The sequence below is a fragment of the Phoxinus phoxinus genome (genome assembly GCF_949152265.1).
Source record: "Phoxinus phoxinus genome assembly, chromosome: 13".
Classification (NCBI taxonomy): Eukaryota; Metazoa; Chordata; class Actinopteri; order Cypriniformes; family Leuciscidae; genus Phoxinus; species Phoxinus phoxinus.
In genome coordinates this window covers 8,908,501-8,931,335 of record NC_136888.1, presented here as the reverse complement: position 1 = coordinate 8,931,335, position 22,835 = coordinate 8,908,501, and the positions used below count along the sequence as shown (strand labels likewise).

The following is a 22,835-nucleotide window of genomic DNA, read 5'->3' as shown; positions in this document are numbered from 1 at the left end:
TTGGCTGTCCCTCACTGAAGCTCTGCCTCTGGTAACTGGTTGCCATAGAAACATGACACGCGCTTGACTGCAAATGCGCGCTAGCTGGATGGATCAACCTAAAATATGCTTTTTAACGCAATTTATTTTGAGTGTCAAAGTAAACATTCATGTGACAGTTCACCTCAGATTATGTTACTGATTTAAAATATATTAAATATGAGTGTGACAAGACGCATTTTTGAGATTTGATGACTCGCACGGGTATTACACACAATGTTAAACAGACCCGGGACCCGAAGTAATAGATTCGACCCGACCCGGACCCGGCTGATCATTTAAAATATAGACCCGAACCCGTACGGGTCCCGGGTCGGGTCCCGGGTCAACGGGTCAACGGGTTCACCTGAAGACCTCTACTTCAATACTGTGCTCTGAGGTGTAAATAGTACTGTGTAAAGAGAACAGATACTTTACAGTAAAAATTACAAGTTACAAGTCACCGATTCCAATAGGAATTGAGTAAAAGTCTTAGAGTATCAGATTTTAACAGTGTTTTACTTTTACTGAATGTAAGTTTAAAGATGCACTAGTCCACAACACCTAAGAGACATGCCAGTGGAAAACAAGAAACAGTTGATTTGTGAGGAGAGCAATCAAATGTTTGTTTTTTAAGATCGAAATAAACTGAACACCTCAAAATTGCAATAAATCAAGGTCGACACAACAGCCTCTTAAACGTCTACAAACACTCAAGTCTCAGTTAAGCTCAAGTGCTCAAAAAGGGCTTAAAGTGTTAGTTCACCCAGAAATGAAAATTCTGTCAGTAATTACTCACCCTCATGTTGTTCCAACCCCGTAAGACTTTCAATCATCTTCGGAACACACATTAAGATATTCTTTATTAAATCTGAGAGCTCTCTCACCCCTCGATAGGCTTCTATTGTAATTTAAACTTGCCGGCCCAGAAAGTTTGTAAAGACAATGTTTAAAATAGTCCAAGTGACTACAGTTCACGTAGTGTAACTGCACAGCGCTTCTAGGTTGTACGTCAGAACGTAGGCTCACTATTGGCCGGCATCACACACATGACCAGCGTCGGCCAATAGTGAGCCTACGTTCTGACGCGGCATGGGCACACAAGTCGGATCTGAACAGCTGCGATACACAGTGTGGACGCCAATCATTTTAGATCAGATCAGATCAGATTTTGTCACAAAATCTATCAGTTTTGTGACATTAAAATGATGATTACCAACCACAATAAAGACTTCATAGTCACTGTTGAGCATCTAACGGTCTAAAGACAGTTTTATTCTCATTTGGCACTTATGAATATATATACTCTGTCTCCACAGGGAGCATTTTAAGACACACTCCCAACATGTTCCAAAAAACAATCTGAAGAACTAAGATGAATTTTATGAAGGCCTGTTCAGCCAAAATTGAAGGAAAACATCACAAATATCCTCTGGGGAGAATACAGTCCCAGTATGCATTAAATCAACTATGGCAGACAGCAAGTGTGAGAAATATTAATCATAAATAGAGCCTTATTCAACACTGAATAATTATTAACAAATATGTTGATGTGCTTTGCATTTCATGCTTTTAGAACAATGCACTGTTAACTTATATTATAATTGTTTTGTATATTTATATTGACATGTTTATTAAAACCAAATCACGTCAAAGTGTCAGTACGGCTTTTATTTTATTTAATTATTTTTTTTGCATGGCTTACAAATGTATGGAAGGCATTTTCTTCTAATTGTAAACAAATCAATTAAATGATAAAAATGAAAACTAAAACCAGATTAACCATTTCATTATATACAACTGTACTTATGTCAATATTCATTTACACTGGAAGAAAATGCCTTCCATAAAAAGTAGCTACAATAATACAGTAAAAAGTGTATTCATGTAGCTTTTATCTGCTAATTCTAGGTGTTTTTTGTCTGTTATGTATAGTCTCCTCCTTTAAGGCTCATTAGTCATCAAATCCTCTGTACACACTGCAGGTGTTATGAAGGTTGCCGGTTGGATGTGCAGCTTTTAATCTCACCAAGCTGAGTGCTTACTAAAAAACAGCTCACAGATCAACATTTCAAGTCATCTCAAGTTCATTTCAATTCTGACGTGACCATGCTGATGCTTATGCAGACAGCTTACAGCAAGGCAAGTCACTGAGTTTCCAAATTCATCTTTAATAAATAAAAACGAATCAGACAGAGAGCAAGAGCACCTTGATGCTGCTCCCGATTGGCCCAAAGGCAGCCTTGAGAAGCCGGCTGACTGAAGACATCATTGTGAACGGAGTAGATGTCATGCTTATGAGCGTGAAACTGCAGGCAAGATGGATGGTGGGATATAAATTAGGAGTCAGCAGGGTGAAGTGGGCGGTCGGTCTCTCTCTAACACACCTCCACGGTTCTGTCAATCAAACAAGCGTCCCAGCGGACTGTTCGGGGAGTCTCATTCATATTACACACAACAATGGTTAAGCTCACTGAAATGGGCAGTTCCAATCTGATTGGCTGGTTTTAATTTCGATTAACCTTTTACATGCTTTCTTTTCTAGAAAACAGTCAAAAATACTGATGACATGATCTTGTTTGAATGATTTTGCATTTGCATGGTTTTAGCTGTGACCAGAGGATATTGGATCCACACTGTAAAAATAAATCTGTCAAATTTACGGTAAAATACTGGCAGCTGTGGTTGCCAGACATTTACCGTATAAAATACGGTAGCAACATTTTAGGTTTTACAGACCTTAACTTAAAATTTACAGGAATAAACCGTATTTCATTATCTGGTATAATGTTAATTTACCGACTTATTGAAGTATTAATATCTGTTTTGTACCATTGTAATACACTGACATCCAACAATCACAGCAGTGATGAGAGTCACATGATCAATCAAAGCTCATCACAAGCAGATCTTCCACTAGAAAGTTAATACAAGCTGCACAGTGTCATTCACACAAACATTAAACAGCATCATGGCAACACACATGACATTTAAAAAATATTTTTATTTTTACGTTTTTTACTGTAAATTATACAATGAGTTGTTCTTTTTCACTTTCAAAAACTGTAAATTTAACGGTATTTTACAGTAAAATTACATTAAATGTACCATTAGATCTATCACAGTTATTTACCGTAAATAGTAAGGAAAGTTTTTCAGTTTTTCACTGTAGCATCTTTTCTTTTACCGTTAAAATCACGATCATTTTTTACAGTGTTTATTGGATATTTGAAAAGTAGAATTTAAAATATAATTTATTAAAACTAATTATATATAGTATAATTATTATAATTATATATATATATAATTATATATATATATATATATATATATATATATATATATATATATATATATATATATATAATGTATTGGAAAGGCTGTAGGACATAATTTAAAGGGTTAGTTCACCCAAAAAAGAAAATTCTGTCACTCACGATCACGATTAATCACATCTAAAATTAAAGTTTGTGTTTACATAATATATGTGTGTGTATTGTGTATAATTATTTTGTATATAATATGTGTATTTTGTATGTGCATGTATGTGTATATATATATACATTTCATTTTACATGTCAGTCAGACTTCCTAAGTGGGTATTTGTTGAAAAAAGAAAACCCTGGACTAATGAAAGTTTTTTTTGGGTCGGAATAAGCTGTGGAGCTCAAAAAAGTCTGGCTACGCAAGACTAGAATAAGGAGCCACAGAGACTAGAATGAGCAGAGAGAGAGGCAGAGAGAGAGGCAGTGAGATGGAAATTGGATGTTAGTGCCAGAAGAACGAATTCAAATTGATTCTCATGTCATAAGAGTGATACAGCATAAGAAAATGGGTTTATTTCAATATGACCAACTGTAAAACGGTCTTCAAATGGTCTTCAAATATCAATCTGGTTTGTGTTTACATCATCGTCCCTTGACGCTTTTGCATTCTGTTCTTTTTAAAGCGGCCGACTGTGTCACGACCTCTGTGTAACGGTCGATTATAGCTACAGTCCACGGCAGCGAAACCTGATCCAATCAACTCGATGCATCTGTGCCACAGTTGACCTGCCAGCAAAATACTCCCTCCATACTTCAGCCGAGATCCAATTATTAGATTGGCTCTCAGCACAGAAAGAGCTGACCGCATGTTTATTTGAAACACTTAATGGCTTGCAATGAAATGTTTAATTCAAACGCCAGGTACCTTTCCACATTATCCAGGTTTCCGGCCACTCCGAGTCCTCCAATGGCGTAAAGCTTGCCGTCGTACACCACGCTGTTGTGCCGGCACCGCGGGACTGTCATCCGAGACACAAGATTCCAATTATCCAGCAGGGACATGTAGCACCACACGTCTGCCAGCGTGACTCCCGACTCAATGCCACCTAAAGAGGGTACAAGCCCAAGCAAATGAGTGCTGAAGTCTCCATTTACACCCTCCGACATCACACCTTCATTAATACAGATCTGAAGGAAAGATGCATACAAAAACAGTCCACACTCACATCTCCCTCTCTCTCGGGGATTCAGTTTTAGCTGGTTCCAAAAAAAGACATGTGATAACTGTATTGAAATTACTTTGAGAAATGACTGAGAAGATGTTGTTATAATTCAAAATTTAAGGGAGCAACTGAACATAAGTTAAGTTAAATTAGAAAAGTAGGTGGAACTTTTTTATAATATATTTTTATAAATATATTGTATTGTAAATTGTATGCAACATTTCTTTATAAAAATGTTTAATATGTATATATATGTATATATATATATATATATATATATATATATATATATATAATAATAATGAACTTTATATACAGAACATATATCGCCGTAATATATTTATTTGGCTTCATGTTTCATCTGTTTCTCAGAAATGAACAACATCATCATTCAGATGGACAAGGAATTATGATCACACAATATGATTGACAGCTCTAGAGAAAATGAGCTCTTTGACTCATAACAGACACGCACGGAAGAAAACCGCTCTGTACGCTATTTACAAGCTCTTCAGATCGCATAATTCAGTGGAAAATGAATAGAAATTATAATAGATCTTATAAAGAAAATGTTAGAATAAATCTGTTCTTCTCAGACACCAATGATAAACACTCAACATCCATTCTCTTGTCTCGACCGGAATATTTTGGTGTTCACACAGGTTTTCAAAACAGCGGCACCTCGCTCGGATAATCTCACATCAAATCGGGCGGCTCGTTTCACCGCGGGGCGATGGGGGGAAAATCTACACACTGATAGAAAAAAAAAAATCCCTTTGTCGCGCTGCGATTTATCGCGCCAGGTGTGATGTTTCACCGCAGATGTTTCTCAAATGTAACAGAAGTTGCCGCTCTTATCAACAGACCGGCAGGATTGGTTTGGTCGCAGTCTTAAAGGTGCTGTATGTACCTATTTCACTCTACCAAAGCATAAAAATACCATAATCTGTTTGCATATATTGAGGAAACATGCTAAGTTCACATACTCGTTTCTCTGAAAAACACTTCTACAGGCAGTTATTTTACTTTGAAATGTGCGTTTCCAGGCTGGAATGTTTGTTTTTGTTTTGGTCTGTGATACTGCACGTTGCCATTTTGCCAATTTTCATTGTCCATTGCGCTCGTTCCTGTTGCGTGTGCTCAAACTGGCACCCCGCGTGAGCGCCGTCCAGTCTGAGGAGCAGGTGGCGGGAGAAACGACGATCTCCGATATTTTGAATTAGACTGCAGTACCTATTTCGACCAACTATTTCCGTCCTTACAGACTGCACCTTTAAGCAACAGCTGCTGATGGAATGACAACGGCGACCGGAAGTAAACTGTTAACTGCCATAGCGAAAGAATGCTAAAAACACTAAGGCCCTGTCCCAAATGGCACACTTCATATGCACTTTCGGTCTTGTGGACTTACAATGGCTGCTGCGTGCACGTGTCTGTTAAGTCCATGAGACCGTAGGGTGTCCCATTTCCCATTTTAGGTTTCAGAAGCTTTGCGGTCGATATTCGCCCTCGATGCGCACTTTTGCCTGATGTCAAAGCCATGTCAATGTATTTGATGTCAAATACATAGATGCACACACAAAACTGACGAGAGCATCTCTGGTGGAGAACAGTGACATGACTGTGCACACATCGACATCAAACGGGGCTTGAGCACCTGCCCTTTTTCTTCTTAGAGAGAAAGTGCCCTTTTTTCTGGGGTGTTTTTTTTTTATGAATAATGGAGATCAATTATACGCGTTTAACGCCCCATTAATAATTTGACCACCTGCAACACATCTGCCTGATTTGATACTAATGCTATTTATACATAGAATTTAAATTATTTCCATGTGCTATGCATGGTGTTTTGAATCATGGTAAATATATCTGTAGGGCTGTCAATACCAGCAGTGGCGAATCCCATGGATGAGAATCCAAGAACCGCATTATTAGACAGTTTTCTAAGGCTGCACGGTTTATTAAAACCATTTAAAAATCATAATACAGCATTGCATAATTGTATCATTTATAAACCTACGCTTACACAGGAGAAAATGATATGTTGTGTAATCAATAGGTTTCTAAATATGCCAATTTGGTGCTTTCAAGTCCTCCTGGGAAGTTCGTATTTACGAGATGGGAAGTCGTGTTTAGAACAGCAGGTGCGCTAATGTCACTTTCGTCGGAGTAAGATGGCAGTGTACTTTCTCTCAATTAATTACACAAAAATACAGCAAAGTTCTTAAACTATTTCTAGAAAATCATCTCTGTCACTGTATGTTACAGAAAGCACACATAAATACCAGCAACACACAGTAGACACATGTTTGTGCAGTGCAGAGCGGCTCTTTTGTACTGTATGAGGTGACAGACTAGTTGTTCAGTCTAGTTCTCTTCTTCACAGCACGTTTTTCTGAAAATGCGGTTGTGATTCGGGAAGATTTACTGGTGTGATTTCGGATATAGAATGCGGTTTGTCATTCCTGTAAATAACATTCTGTGAACGTAACCATATTATGGATTTAAAAAGAGGACTGACAACGTTATTCTCCTGCTGTGTGAATGTGGCAATATACGTTCCATTATGCCATTATCTAAAATTAAATATAAAAATCTTGATGTCTATGGACCAACAACACATATAAAGTTTTCACTAACAAACTGCTGTTACATCTTTAAAAGCATCGTCTTTCCTGCGCTATTGATTTAAACTTGCTTGATTTGTGGGATATTTAACATCATAATTTGACACGCAGCCAGTCGTAAAGACAGAGACGAGGAGCAGCCATCTGCTTTCCCATCATCCCTCAGAGCGTGCAGTGCTAAATATAAAAGCAGACACCTGCGGGAGGCCACCAAACTGCAAGTGACACGCTGTCGGTTTGATTACCTGACAGGTAGATATTATCCCCCGCCGATACGACGGAGAAGAACTCGCGGTTGTAGAAAGGCAAGCTGGCCAGGGGGTACCACTTGTTGTTCTGAGGGTTGAAGCAAGTGACGGCTGTCAGCGAGCGTTGGTTCATACCGATGACCTGCCGCCCACCCACCAGCACGATCACCTCAGCGACACCTGCAGGGACGGGACGGAGACACAAAAACATTCACTCAAATAACCTGCTGAAAGCGACTGCTCAGACCTGTTTGGACCAGGGGCCAGTTGCATAAACATAGCCACTAAGAACTAGTCTGACCAACTAGCAGTTAGTTAGGGCTAATCAGCCTTACTTTTCGGATTCAAATGAGACCAATCTGCCTTTTTATGTAACGGACTTAAAAAAGTTATGACCAGTCTTAAAGCAAAAAGTTAGATGACCAACCAGTTTATGCAACCGGCCAAAGATCACATTTCAAGATGATTTTATATGGGAAGTGCTGGTTATTGTGGCAGGTGAACAAGCTTTTTAAGACCACGCTTTTAAAAATAACAGTTCTTAATTGACATTGATCGTTCCAGGGACCTTTACAATGCACAAAAGTTCATGGAAAAAGTTTCTTTAGAATATTACAATTTTCGGTTACACTTTACAATAACGTTAATTAGTTAACATTAGTTAATGTATTAACCAACATGAACTAACCATGAGCAATGCAATTGTTATTATTAGTTAATCAATATAAAGCTGTTCATAGTTTGATCATGTTAGTTCACAGTGTATTAACTAATGTTAACAAAATTTGAATAAAGTATTAGTAAATGTTGAAATTAACATTAACAAAGATTAATAAATGCTGTATAACTGCAGTTCATTATTAGCACATGCTAACTAATGTAGTTAACTAATGTTAACTAATGAACCTTATTGTAAAGTGTTACCAAATTTTCTTCACACTGAGAAAAACAAAACACAAAAATGGGTTCTTTTTAGAAGAGAGCAGGATGAGTGACCAGCCGGCAGGCAAGTTTAACAAGTTTAACAGCAAAACAATACATTTAGTAGAGCAGTTTTTGTTCAGAGTGAAATTATCTACAAACAGAAGTTGTTTTATGATAAATTATGAATGTGTTTTCCTCTCTACATGAAGTCTCCACGCTAACTGCTTATGCCACATCACTGGCCTTTCAACCGGCAATTTGTTTTAGTCTGACACAGAAATACAAAAAAAGACAAAAGAAATTGGAGATATACTCATTATAATGTGGTAGATAGAAAATATTCAATGTGAAAAAGGGACATAACAAGGAAAAAAACTATTTTGCATTTGAGTCAAAAAAAGAAAGAAAAGAGACAATTTTGGGGGAGATAACAAATGTTCCCTGCTAAAAATGAGGCGTAACTCAACACAGTTATCAGCATCACCACAGAGTTATCAGCAAAGTTTGACTTGACAAAAATATGCAAAATGTATTTCTATTCAAGGAAAAGTGCAGATTCGTTGGTATAAAAAAAGGGCTTCAGGCTCCGTTATTTTGTGTGAGCTGAAAGTACCCAACACGATCTTATCATCCAAATTAAAATTCATGACATACATCGTCTTGAGAAGAAAAAAAAAAGAGGAAACAGTGGATCGGGACAGAAAGGGTCAGGCCCCCGTAACGGGAGAAAATTAAATGTCATTGTACGCCTCTTAAAAAATATTCCAAAGAAAAAAAGAAGAAATACTCTTGCCTGTGACTTCAATGGCTCCTGAAAATACAGACATGAGTTATGTCTGGGGACATTTATTGTCTCTGTGTAATTCTTTTCAAAATAGTGATTCAGGAAATTGAAGCCTTAAAGCACATAATGTATAAATCTCTCTGGGGAGATTCACCATCAATGTGTTTCAATGAGCTGTCTGTCTTGTTTTAGTATCTGACTCCCTAAAGGAATTCTGCACATAAGAATGCATTAAAAAAAAACAAATAAAAAAAAGGTTTGAACGTGTATTATTAACTCTTTCCCTGCCAGTGTTTTGTTTTTGTTTTTACAAAAGTTGCCAGCCACCGCCACCATTTTTTCAAATAATTTTTACAAAAAATGTCATGGCCCACTTGGATGTGGGTAAGTTTCATTATGAAAGCTTTGCGAACAAAAAGCTTGAGCAAATCATATTTTTGTCAAAGACTTTGTCCGGATAAGATGATTAAAACATATATGGAGTAGATTGCTCCCATCAACACCCCCAAACTTCACAGTCCAATACTTCTTCATGGGTCAACATTTCATTTGTTAACGTTACGCAGTTATGCTTTATACGTTGTTAATGTTTGATGATAATGTTATTTGATATGTGCATAAGCAATGCTTATATCACTTATTTCTGCTTCTTTTTCACCTGTGTTTTGATGCAGAGATTCTGTACTCTTTCAGAAGATGTGTAATAGCGCACCCCAACCGCCTAACATTGAAAACATGGATTGCCGGAAAATTCCGTCAATTACGGGAAAGCGTTAATACTGTAGCTTTAAGCAGGCTGTAAAAAGAGCAAGCACTGACTCTTGTGAATAAGGCAGAATCTATAAGTCTTATTTGCATAAAAAAGGGGAGCAATTAATGCTAAAAATAATGACCGTAACGATTTGAATATTAACGACGCATGTCTATACCGGGGCAGATCTCATGTGCTACAGTGAAGAAGAAGCATGTGCGCTTAAACACCAGATGCTAAGGTGACACAACCAGCGGCGGGATATTCCTGCTCAAGCTCGGGTTCACAGGCATTTCCTGAGAAGAAAGAAAGCTTTTGACTGGCATGAACATCTTCTCCGGTGGCAGTTCTTTCAGCTGCACGACTGCAAGTTGTGTTCCTACTTCACAACAGTACAGGAAACACGTTCCATCCCCCTTTTCTCCTGCAAACAAAACCCCCTTTTCCACAAACCCTCACTGCACGCCACTACATTACAGCAGAAGCATCAATCAAACACCACATGACAGCCCTGCTCGTGTTCTGCCACCAGCGTCCTCCAGCAGATATATGCTCTCCACATACTCTCCATCTCGCCCTGCATGTATGTGTTAATGCAGCATGGCAGGGATCAGGCCCGGGGTCCAAGCCCTTCTGCCGAGGGAGGGACCCTGCTGTGCCCGGGCCCTTCCTGCTGACTGTGGCATTATAGACTCGAGCAGCAGGAGGTCCAGCACTGCCGCCCCACCTCTGCCCCTCTCAGATCACATGGATTATGACATGAAAAGAATTCAAGGAGCTTTCTAGATTTAGATTTCCCCTCAAAATCCGTCTAGCATGTTATCTATCAGTTTGGGCTTATGAAATAAAAGAGCAAAATATCTTCTAAGAGAAAACACACCTCTAACACCGTGTCCTAACTACACGCGACGGCGCGACACGCGATAAAATGTATATTTTCCATTAATCACAGTTTTTGTCCTAACCAGCCGCGACAGCGACACAGCGACACGCGACGATTCTATTTTAAAACTGTTTCTATTTTTCTGTGACTTCGCACTGGAACAACAAACACAAAGTGTGGGAATAATAATCTCAGGTACTGTTAATGTGCTTTATTTAATGTTAAAAGCGTGTAATGTGACTTTGAATATCGTTCAGTGCTCCCAGCTTTGTAGCTGTAAAAGCAACAATGGATAATTCACCTCAGATCTTGAAATTAAACAAATGGAAACAAGAATGTTCTAACTGTGAAGAAAAAAGTGTATTGTTTGACAAAGATTGTTTTAGTAACTCAGTAGCCTGTGTATTTGAATAATGTTTAAATGGTGTAATATTTGTGAATTTGGTTATGTAGCCTAATTATCCATTTTCTTGCGATTGCCATCAAGATTACTCTCTGGTGCTGTGCACTTGACGCGAGAGCCCGCCCACACGCTGTTCTGATTGGCTGTGGGTTTTGATTGATTTTTACGCATCTCGCAGTCGCGTCGCTTCTGGTGTGGACAGACAAATAATTTGTCGCTGGTTCGTATCGCGTCTGGTTAGGACACGGTGTAAACCTAACTAAATTAGAGAAGAGCAGCCTATGTAGAATTTAAAGGGGACATATCATGAAAATCTGACTTTTTCTGTGTTTAAGTGCTATAATCGGGTCCTCGGTGCATCTACCATCCCAGAAAATGTGAAAAGTGACAACCCAGTAACTTTGTTTTGGTAAGCTTTTCTTTGCAAGCATGTCAAAAAATAAGCCGATCTGATTTCGCTCCCCTTCAGAAGTAGCAAGGGGATCTTATTATAATATTACCGGCCCATAATCTGCAAGTTTCCACCCACGGCGCCGCCATGGTTTTCGCAAGCGACAACAGTGTAACACAATGGCAAAAGTTCGAGCAAAGCATGCAAACTGTTCTGTCGTTGCTGCACAGACGAGCTCTGAACACTGTTGACCAAAACATGTCACAGCTGTCGTATAAAAACCTCAGGGAACTGTGTCAACTTATGAAAGTTAAACATGACGGCACAAGCAAGTCGATGAATCAATGTAACTCCACTACAACTACATAAATTCAGAAACGTCTAAAAGTTGCAACCTCTTCCTGAGTCTGAAAGGCTGCACTCTACTGTTATTTCTGAAATTTGACTGAAATTTGCGTGTTTTGGAAGCTCGCGTAAAGGATCGACCCTCTTCTGAACGGGGACAGGGAGCAGCAGCTCATTTGCATTTAATAGGACAAACGTTGGAACTTTGACAAGCTATGATAAATTATCTGGGGGGTATTTTGAGCTGAAATTTCACAGGCACATTCTGGGGACACCATAGATCCAAACGGATATGAATGTCTGTGCGGCCGTGCCGCTTTCGAGACTTTCGCTTTCGAATTAGTTCCATTCGGGGGCAGCAATTGCTTGAATGGTGGGTTCATTATTATTCTTAATGAATAACACAACAACTAGAAAAACACATCTAATCCTTTGCAGGTTACCTATTAGCATTGGGTTTCAATCCAAAATATTGCTAAATAGGAGCTTTTACATTTTGCTTTGAAATCAAAATCTTCCGCCATCATCTTGTCAGTTAGCTAGTAGCTGATAAATTTAATTTGACTGATTTCTGACAGCTGATCTGTGCTGGGACTCTCGTTCGACTCATGCTGCATTGAGTAGACAGGTTACATTTTTAATTGTAGTGTCTGTACTCTAACTGAACTAAATGGTTTTTAATACAATAGAAAATCTAAATGGCGGTGGGGGTGATGCCGCGGTGGGCAAGTGATGTAACCGGTACTACGGCTGAACTCTCCGGTAAAACCGGTAACCCTGACTATCGCAGCAAGTCTACCACATAAAATAATGCATCTAAAAAAAAAAACTGTGTTTACTAGTTCATCGGTTCCCAACAGGGGGGTCACGGCCCACAAGGGGGCTTCAGCGAGCTCTGTGGGGGTTCGCGTCATATTTTGAAAAGTTGTGAGCAATGAGCATTAAATAAAAGTCCTCGACTTTTATATATAATGAGCAAGTTCATCATGAATCCATTTTCCAATCCGTGTTTTTGTCTTATCCTGAACCACTATGGTTCTCCTATATTAAGTGTTACATTGGGACTATTTTACACTGGTTCGGATCGCTGCCGCTGCGGAGTAGCCAAGGACCTGCGTGACTCGTCATAGACATACACAGAGAGAAGTAGTTCCGGCTACAATGGTCTTCCGAAAAAGACGCATTATTCTGTTAATAAACACAATTATTATCGCTCGCTATAGCGCCAAAAATAAAGCCTCACAAATAACCTATTTTTTTACAGTCTATGCAAATAACATGCAAGTATTGAGTGTGAATATTTTTGTTATTGCATTTCAAATAGGGCCAATTTATAGGCTAATCTTAGGCTTACGTTTTTAAATTACAAAGGGCCCACTGATGTTTTTGTTATTGTATTTTCAATATTATAGGCAATTATTTGTGCATAAACATATCTGGTTATATCTGGTTATAATACCATTTGTTTGAAAACAACATATTTTTTCATCCTTGCTGCAAGCTTACAAGAGCAATAATATCATTAAATGTGAAGGGGGGCCCTACAATATTTTTTTGGGAAAAGGGGGTCTCAGACAAAAAAAAGGTTGGGAACCACTGTACTAGTTATTATTAGTGAACATGCACTAATAATGGAAAGTGCCAGTGCAGTGCCAGGTTTTAAAATGTGCAACTATCATACTGTTACACAAATATAATTGTATTTAAAAACTACCTGACTATATCCAATATTTTATCTCATGTCATTACCAAACAACAAAGAAAACCTGGGGTCTCATTTATAAAACTGTGCGTAGGATCCTTACTAAAAGTGTACGTGCGCCCGAAAGCCAAAAATGGCGTACGCAAAAAAATATTCAGACTTATAAAAGCGTGCGTACGCCAGAACCTGCGCAGGATTCACTTTATAAATCCCACTCAGCGGAAGATTGTGTGCACATGTGTCTCCTCCCCGAAATAACCATATATGGAGCTTACAACGCCTCGTTTTACTATGCATATCCTCATCTGCATATCATTTGCATATGATTATTCACCCACGTGATAACATGTTTAACGGTACAAGACATTAGGAAAATATGAAATACGGATGTGCCGTCACATTAAATTAATAAAAATAATTTAGTAGCCTATCCTTGCCTTGTTTTTGAATAAATAAATCAAATAGTGTAAAATACATTTCAGAGAAAGTTTTTCTCAATCTTTTCCACTGACCAAATAGTCTTTTTAATTGATTTATATTTTTAATGGAAACAGATAGACCTTGTTGTGCATTATATTTGCACAATCTGCTACTATCATGATACGCAATCTCTGTAGCTAAAACATTAAAACAGCATGCCAAAGGAAAAGTGTTCAAAAGCATTGCATCCACAACAAATATTTATAGGCTATTTATATATATATTTTAACTTTTCAGTAAATTTCATGTAGCTAGTTTAAGTGTTTAACTCCATTAATGAGAATGGCATATTTAATCTAAATGTTTATCAGAAGTAAAACATAGTTTAAATCATTATTTTATTTGAACTGTTATTGTGAACATGCACTGTATTTATGATTAGGACTCATAATGAAGATTTAAGGTTTTACTTCGTCTGCCGTTAGATATGCGTCAGTTTCATACGTACGTTTCCAGCCCCGTTTTGTGCGTACGCACGCTTTATAAATGAGACCCCTGGTTCTTTATACTTGGATGAGACTTGGGATGTAACTACCTCTAAAAGGCTGATTTCATGTACAAACTCTATACACTTAGAAAATTAAGTTCTCTAAAGATGTAAAGTAATTAAATGTTTCCATGGTGAAAAATCAGCAAAAAGTCCAAATAGGCTAGACGCATAGGCCACAGTAATCCAAAATAATACTAAGATTACTAAATAAGTAAGACTCTTATTGAAAAGTGTAAACACAGGTTCTTTCATAAGAACAGCCCTGTTGAAATGCAACAACAAAAGCCGGATAAAAACAGATTTTAGAGGTAGTATAATGAATGAAGAGTGTTAAAGCCCCCGTGGTCTGTGATGAACTGGGTCGTTCTGTGTGATAATCTCAGCACAGCTTGTCTTAAGTACACACAGGTGAAATTTACCCACTGGCTAACGCTGTGTAATAAGAGGCGGAGGTGCGCTGACGGCCGCTGTTGATGCTTGCTTTGGCAGCTCTGTGACAGCGCTGTGGCTCTATTCCAGATGCGTGGAGGCTCTGTCATACAACATCAGGACGGATTTCTATCCAGCATGCTGCTTCTATATCTGTGCACTGCATTATTATAAAACAGGGCTGGTTAGTCAACACAGCATTCCAGATATGCTAAAAATCCACTATATAACATGCAAAACAGCTCAGGAGCTACTGTGTATCACTGCACAGCAATACTAACCTTAGTTTACAAGTCAGGACATGATCTTATAGTTAAATTTGTTAAAGTCCCCCTGTAGTCAATCATTTTATCCCTTAAAACTCACCTTTGATCATCAAAATGACATATTTAAATGTGTTTTTCTTTGATTCTTCATGCCTTAAAATAGCTTGAATGTAACTCTACACCCTTGCCTCATTTAGTATACGGGGTTCTATGAATATGCAAATTGCTCGTTGAGGATCACACGTTGACGTGATTGGTTACAAGGTAGTTTGTGATGTCAGAAACACCAGCGATTTTTCCAGCATCTTTGGCTCACTGCAGTTTTAAAGGAGAACATTTTCAGCAATGGTGTTGACTTATGAAATTGCTCATGGTTTGTAATAAATGTCATTATATAGCTATTATCAATCGCCATTAGGGCTGGGAACGATCTTGTTTTTTTATATATAATAAAGCTCATTTAATAAAATGTGTAATAAAAACCTAGTGAGCTGACTAACTAGACAGCATTTTCTCTTCTCTAAAGATACCTTGTTTTGGCAAATACAGTACTGAATACTGCATGAAGACTTCAGGCAAGACACCCCAGGTGAACAGGGTAAAAAATAAACAATCTAGATCACCATACTTCCCCAGTTGAATGATTATATTAAAGGATTAGATCACTTTCAAATACAATTTTCCTAATAATTTACTCACCCCCATGTCATCTAAGATGTCATTGTCTTTCTTTCTTCAGTTGAAAATAAATTAAGGTTTTTGAGGAAAACATTCCAGGATTTTTCTCCATATAATGAACTTCAATGGCAACCGACGGTTTGAAGGTTCAAATGTCAGTCTCAATGCAGCTTCAAAGGCTCGACACGATCCCAGTTGAGAAATAAGGGTCTTATCTAGCGAAACGAAATGGTCGGCCATTTTCTAAAAAATAAATAAAAATGATATACTTTTTAACCATAAATGCCTGTCTCTGAGATGCGCCACGCATTACGTCATCACTTTGGAAAGGTCTCACGCGTTAAATCGTTAAACATCCAGGATATGCACACGTAAGGACGTGACATTTTTAAACAATAAACTGACACAAATACATATAAATATGTGTCTTTCAACATACAATAACTTACTCTAAACTTGTATACACTGTGTCGGTACTTCTGATTACGTCACGCGTGACCTTTCCAACATGATGACTTAATGTGTGGCTCATCTCAGAGATAGTACAAGATGGGCATTTGTGGTTAAAAAGTATATCATTTTTATTTATAAAAAAAAAAAAAAAAGACCGATCGTTTTGCTGGATAAGATTTCTCGACTGGGATTGTGTCGAGTTTTTGAAGCTGCATTGAGACTGGCATTTGAACCTTCAAACCGTCGGTTGCCATTGAAGTTCATTATATGGAGAAAGATCCTGGAATGTTTTCCTCAAAAACCTTCATTTATCTTCGACTGAAGAAAGAAAGACATCTTGGATGACATGGGGGTGAGTAAATTATCAGGAATTTTTTATTTGAAATTGAAGTACTCCTTTAAGAATTGTAAAAAAAAAAAAAAAAAAAAAAAAATATTACAAGTTTTCTAAAATGTTATGTTTAAATATGCAAATTATACATTATCTAATTAAATATGCACAAATTTACATACATTTCCAAAACAGAAATCAGAACATTTGATAAAGCCAGGTTCAAAATTCTTGTTTCATTTTTTTTTACATATTAGAGTCAAAGGTTTTTACAGATGGGATTTTTGATATCCCGTTTTATCACTCCATAACAGCCAGGGGGGAAAAATAAATAAATAATTTTAGGAATAAAATGTTGTATGAAATCAGGCAAATGGTAACACTTTACAATAAGGTCCCATTTGTTAACATTATTTAATGTATTAACTAACAATGAGCAATACATTTGTTACAGTGTTTATTAATCTTTGTTTACAATAGTTAATAAAATACAGCTGTTCATTGTTTCTTCATGTTAGTTCACAGTGCATTTCTAATGTTAACAAATACAACTTTTGAATTTGATAATGTATCAGTAAATGTTGAAAGTGAAACTAACATTAAATGTCAATGTTAAATGCTGTAGAAGTATTGTTCATTCTTAGTTCATGTTAACTAATGTAGTTAACTTATGTTAACTAATGAAACCTTATGGGTATAGTGTTACGAGGCAAATTATATATGAACAAACCTCTCAGTAAAAACCTTCAGAATATAGAAAGGAATAAAACTGTAAAGTTTGGTGCATGTAAGTGCTACTTAAAGTACAGATTTCTGACTCAAAAAACTCATTTTGAGAAAACAGCCTTTAAAGATATGTACTGTAATTGAACTCTAAAGATACAAATAGAGTGCTATAAAACATGCACTTGAAAGTGTATTTTGGATGTTTTCTTTCCACTTTCCTTCCAAAAAAAAAAAAACCTATGAAAAGCTAAAAAGACCCAAAATCTCAAAATTGACAGATGCATGAAAAATATTTGTTTTTGCCAGTAGTGTCTCGCCTTCTTGGGTAAGGCAATCCCAGAATGCATCATGACAAGCTCTGCGATGCTGGATATAAATGTCCCTTATTTGACGTAAGTAAGGAAAAGTGCCAAAATAATTTAATCTAATAACAAATTATTTAAGGCAACTGAAGGCAAAACCAGCTTTTTTTTATTGTGAGCTTTTGTGCTATTTTGCTTCCATGACATGCCTTCTTTCAGACTAGTGGGAAGAAAATATCCAAAATACACATTTAATTGTTTATTTTGTTCCACTTCATCTATTTAACCATGCACATTTCAATTATAATACATATCTTTAAAGGTTGGGACAGTCCGAAATCTCTATTTCATCACTACATACAATAAACGTAACTCTTTTACTCCTATCTATATTCTGAAGGTTTTAACAGAGCGGTTTGCTCATATATAATTCACCTGATTAATATAATATTTTACCCCTAAAGCATTACATTTTTTCTGTCTGTTGACAGTATTTTCTGATTTATGGAGTGATAAAAAGAGATATCCAAAATCCCCACTGTAAAAACCTTTAACTCTTATATGTCAACAAAATAAAACAAGAATTTTGAAACTGGTTTTATCCAGTGTTCCGATTTCTGTTCTGAAATGTATGCAAATTACATATTTCATTACATAATGACTCATATCATGGCAAATTTAAATATTTCAGAAACTTGTAATACAAAATAACTGGCTTAATGTACTGTGAATAATCACCTGGGGAAATATGTTGATAGTGTATATCAAGTGTTTTATGCTAGTTTCAGCCCGACGCAGTTATCATTTACACGTCCTGAGGCACGTTATTTGAATAGCAAATTTGCTATTTAAACAAAGTGGCGCAGGACGTGAAAATGATAACTGCATCGGGCTGAAACTAGCAAATGCATTTAAGCCCATCTCTGCCCCCATGGGTGTGCTAGCCTGAAAATGAGGTGTGTTCAGGCGCATTGATGGCGCGTTGCTATTTTGGGGCAACTGAAATAGATTGCACCATTTACCAACTGAAATCTGGTCTAAAGTCAATGGCGCAATATTTTTTTTTGCTATTTACAGAGCACGTTAGTAATATATATAGGCGGGTCCACAACGCGCGTACACTCTGCTTATTACACACACAGGGACACAAACAGGCACACAAACATGCCAAATATTAAAAATGAAAAGTATTACAATAATATTGTGCACATAGAGATATGGTGGAATCCGGCTTGTCCCGTAGATGGTCTGCTTGTGCACTTTAACCTCGCACACGAGCAGATTTGTTTCCTCTCTGGAGAAGCGCTAAGTCTTTCCGCTATGTACATAGCAATTGGCACGAGTGCAACTGGCTTTTAAAGGGAATGGGAGATGACACTGTGATTGGTTTATTGCACGTTACGCCCAAAAACACATCCATTACTCATTAAGAGAATAGAGACAACCCTTTTAGACTATGCGCCGGGTGCGCAGACCATTTTTCCCATTGGTAAACTAGCAAAAGTGGATTCGGACACGCACTAAGTGCACTCGCGCCGTGCGCTTTAGACCATGCGCTTAGATTGTTAAAATCGGGCCCGTAGTGTCTTGCCTTAAAAAAATGTAAGATTTTTGTGTAGGCTGTATATTTTTATGCTTGTTAGAGCATTACATTTTTAGCTCCTCCACTTATGTGGAGTTGCTATCTATGTAGGGCATTCCAACTTGGCCGCTTAAGAGGTTCCATTTCAGTCACGATGCCTTAGAACACTATGTCGGCTGTAGACGGCAAGGAAGCTCAGAACAGAGCTAGTGTGTCACACGTTAATCTTAAAGAAACTATAAGCCATGCTGAAGAATGTACCGGCAGACAGTCGCGGGCGAGTTCTGGGCGTCTGCATCTCTTGGCGGGCGTGTGGCAGCATGTGGTAGCGCTTGGCTTCGTTCACCAGGTCCCTGCAGGCCTCAGAAGACTTGATCAGCTCCTCGTTGTCCACCACGTTCAGCAGGTAGCTGGGATGAATGAACGGAAGCCGCACCACCGCCAACAGCTCAGACACATGCTGGGTACACGACAGAGAAAAGGAATCGAATGAGAACAGAGAAAGAAAGAGATGATATGAGACAGCTTTGTGCTATACACTAATTGTGGTCAAATCACTGTTACGGATGGCCTCATGCCTTATTGCATTATTATTTTCAATGACTGAAAAAAAAAAAATATCTCTGGATAATTAAGCTTCAGATATTCACACAGCAATTTGTAATGATGCATCCGAGTTTACAAATTAGCCTGCTAGAAAAATAAAACGAAGTCTTCCGAGGGATGCTGTGTGAGGATGCCCATTATAACCAAACAGATACAAAACAGATACTGACACACATTAATGTGTGGCAAACAACCTCCGCTAACAGCATAGACATCAAAACAAGTTCAAATATTGAAAGCTGGAAGTTAAGCATGTTCTTCTTTGATTTTCAGATGATTTACCCTCAACACAAAACGAAATCACGCAAATGATTGAGAAAAAAAACATGTTTCATACAAATTGGGAATTCAAAAGACATAGGCATGTTACAAATCATGTTAAAAACATTTAGGAGTTCATTGAAAATAAATGAAATACCAGTATTTTAAAGAAATTAAATTGAAATTAAATGTTAGGTTTAATTAAATTAAAATGAAATTATAAGACTTTAAAATGTATTAATAATGTATTTATAATTATAATACAATTTATTAAATAATATTACAATTAAATAAATAAATACATTCAAATTAATTTAAATGAAATTGAAGGAATCAATCCAAATGAATGAATAAATAAGTGACTTAATTAAATAATTAAAAATGATTAAAAATGGAGAAATAGTGAATAAGTGAATGGATTAAAAATTTAAGTCTAAATAAATAATTGTATATGAAAAATGGAATAATGAATGGTCACAGGATGGATGGATGGATGGATGGATGGATGGATGGATGGATGGATGGATGGATGGATGGATGGATGGATGGATGGATGGATGGATGGATGGATGGATGGATGGATGGATGGATGGATGGATGGATGGATGGATGGATGGATGGATGGATGGATGGATGGATGGATGATAGCTACTCAGTTTTTATTTGTTTGATAACAGGCCGCATGAACAGCTTGACATACAGGTGATCCTTTCCAAAGACTCCTTTTTCAGCTCGATCAACACTGGGTTGCCATGGTGAACAATCCCAGCGTGGCATTACTCCTTGTCCACTATATCTCCAGCGAGATTGTAAACACAAAAAGACACGGTCAACAGCTGGTGCGGCTCTCCTTCGCTTTCTCACCGCCAATCGATTTCAAAGGGAGCTAAAATTATCTATTTACCAATCAAAGCACTCACGCGCTCTCCCAGCTTATTAGGCTAAGAGCTCTGCACTCTAAAGCTTTGTCCACAAGGAGACGTGTTTAGCTGTATACGTAAATATTTTGTATCGTATCGGCCTTTCGTCCAGACGGATCCGGCGTTTTGGGTGACTGAAACTGCTATTTTTTTAATAGAGTGTCCCAGAGTGGATATATGTGAAAATGACACCCTTGCGTTTTCATGTGTACAGCAAATCTGTGTGTTTTGTGAAACGATGATGTCATCATCTCACGTGTCGACCCTAGTCAGACAATGCTAAGTCACGTAACAGCAACAACAACTGCGGACTACATGCTTGTGTTTGTGCTGCAGAAGTTACTGAGCCTCTCTTATTTTTTTATTTAGCCTACTTTAATGTATTTTTAATTTCTTTCTTATGCTATGATGCTTGTCTGTTGTCTTAAGACATTTCACATTTTGTACCAGGCCATTTATGGTTGTTTATATTGTTCAATAAAGTTCTTAGTGAAAAAAAAAAGAACAAGAAGCTACTGAGCCTATTGTTATTGTATACAGAGCAAGGTTTATGTGCATGCTCCAAGTCTTCTTCTCTGTTTTTACTGTATCTCTGTGGCAGAATTACAGCACCACATACTGGTCTGGTTTTGTGTGTACGCAGATATTTCTAGAGACGATGCCGTGTTTGCCTAATGTCTTTTTAGAACGAGGTAAAAAAAAAAACATCGGAGAGGGAAAGCTCTGGCTTCGTGTGTACTGTGCTAGACTAACTGGGACTGGTTACAGCACTCACTATTGCTCTCCTGATTTGTAAGTCGCTTTGGATAAAAGCGTCTGCTAAAATGCTAAAACGTAAATGTGTATGTTGTGAAAAAGAGGGCAATTCATGAATTTGATTCCATCCCGAATAAATTATGCACATCACAGAACTGTTTGCACTCAGAGTTTTGTTTCTTGTTTTCTGACCATTTATATTTGAATAGCATTACAAAGCATTTGATGATTCATCCATCAGTGTTTTCGCACAGTAAAGCTGTGGTTTGTGCTGTACTCTGTGTCTTAATCTGGTATTCAGCGTGCCGTAGTCTGGCTCCCTCATGGCATGACATTATTGCAGATATGCTCAGCGGAGTGGTGAGCGGAGCTGCATTTGGATTCCTAGATCATTCAGTCGATAAGTCTTGATTGCCTGAGCAGTGGAGGGAATGGTTGTAATCCTGAGGGATTTCTCCAGCGGCCATGCTGGCTGTAGATTGCTAGAAACGCCTTTTTCAGAAACCATTTTTCATTTATTTGATCCTTTTCTCACGCCACAAATGGTTTCGAGCTCCTACCTGAAATGCCAGATTGATAAACTATCTGAATGTGATGGTGCAGATTTTTCCAGTCTCACCAGGGACTTTAGTAAAATGCCACCACTGTCACCAGTAAATCTTTGACCTTTCTTCCTTTCTCTTCTAGACCGTTGGAAATACAATGTGTACATGCAAATGTATTCTGCTCAAAACGAAGCCCTCAGTTTGGCTCCCTTTGAAATCGATTGGCGGTGAGAAAGCGAAGGAGAGCCGCACCAGCTGTTGACCGTGTCTTTTTGTGTTTACAATCTCGCTGGAGATATAGTGGACAAGGAGTAATGCCACGCTGGGATTGTTCACCATGGCAACCCAGTGTTGATCGAGCTGAAAAAAGAGTCTTTGGAAAGGATCACCTGTACGTCAAGCTGTTCATGTGGCCTGTTATCAAACAAATAAAAACTGAGTAGCT

At 37.8% G+C, this 22,835-nt stretch overlaps 1 protein-coding gene across 3 annotated transcripts in view; it reads right to left on the bottom strand.

Annotated features, from left to right (window-relative positions):
* The window catches only part of LOC307008764 (kelch-like protein 29), a 163,419-nt gene that overhangs the window by 34,026 nt on the left and 106,558 nt on the right, over window positions 1-22,835 (bottom strand). For all 3 annotated transcript variants that reach the window (XM_079631895.1, XM_079631896.1, XM_079631897.1), the window contains 3 exons: window positions 19,564-19,762; window positions 7,380-7,562; window positions 4,210-4,390 (listed from right to left, as the gene is read on the bottom strand). In XM_079631895.1, the coding sequence (XP_079488021.1) occupies window positions 4,210-4,390; window positions 7,380-7,562; window positions 19,564-19,762 (563 nt within the window). The remainder of the gene's footprint in view (window positions 1-4,209; window positions 4,391-7,379; window positions 7,563-19,563; window positions 19,763-22,835) is intronic.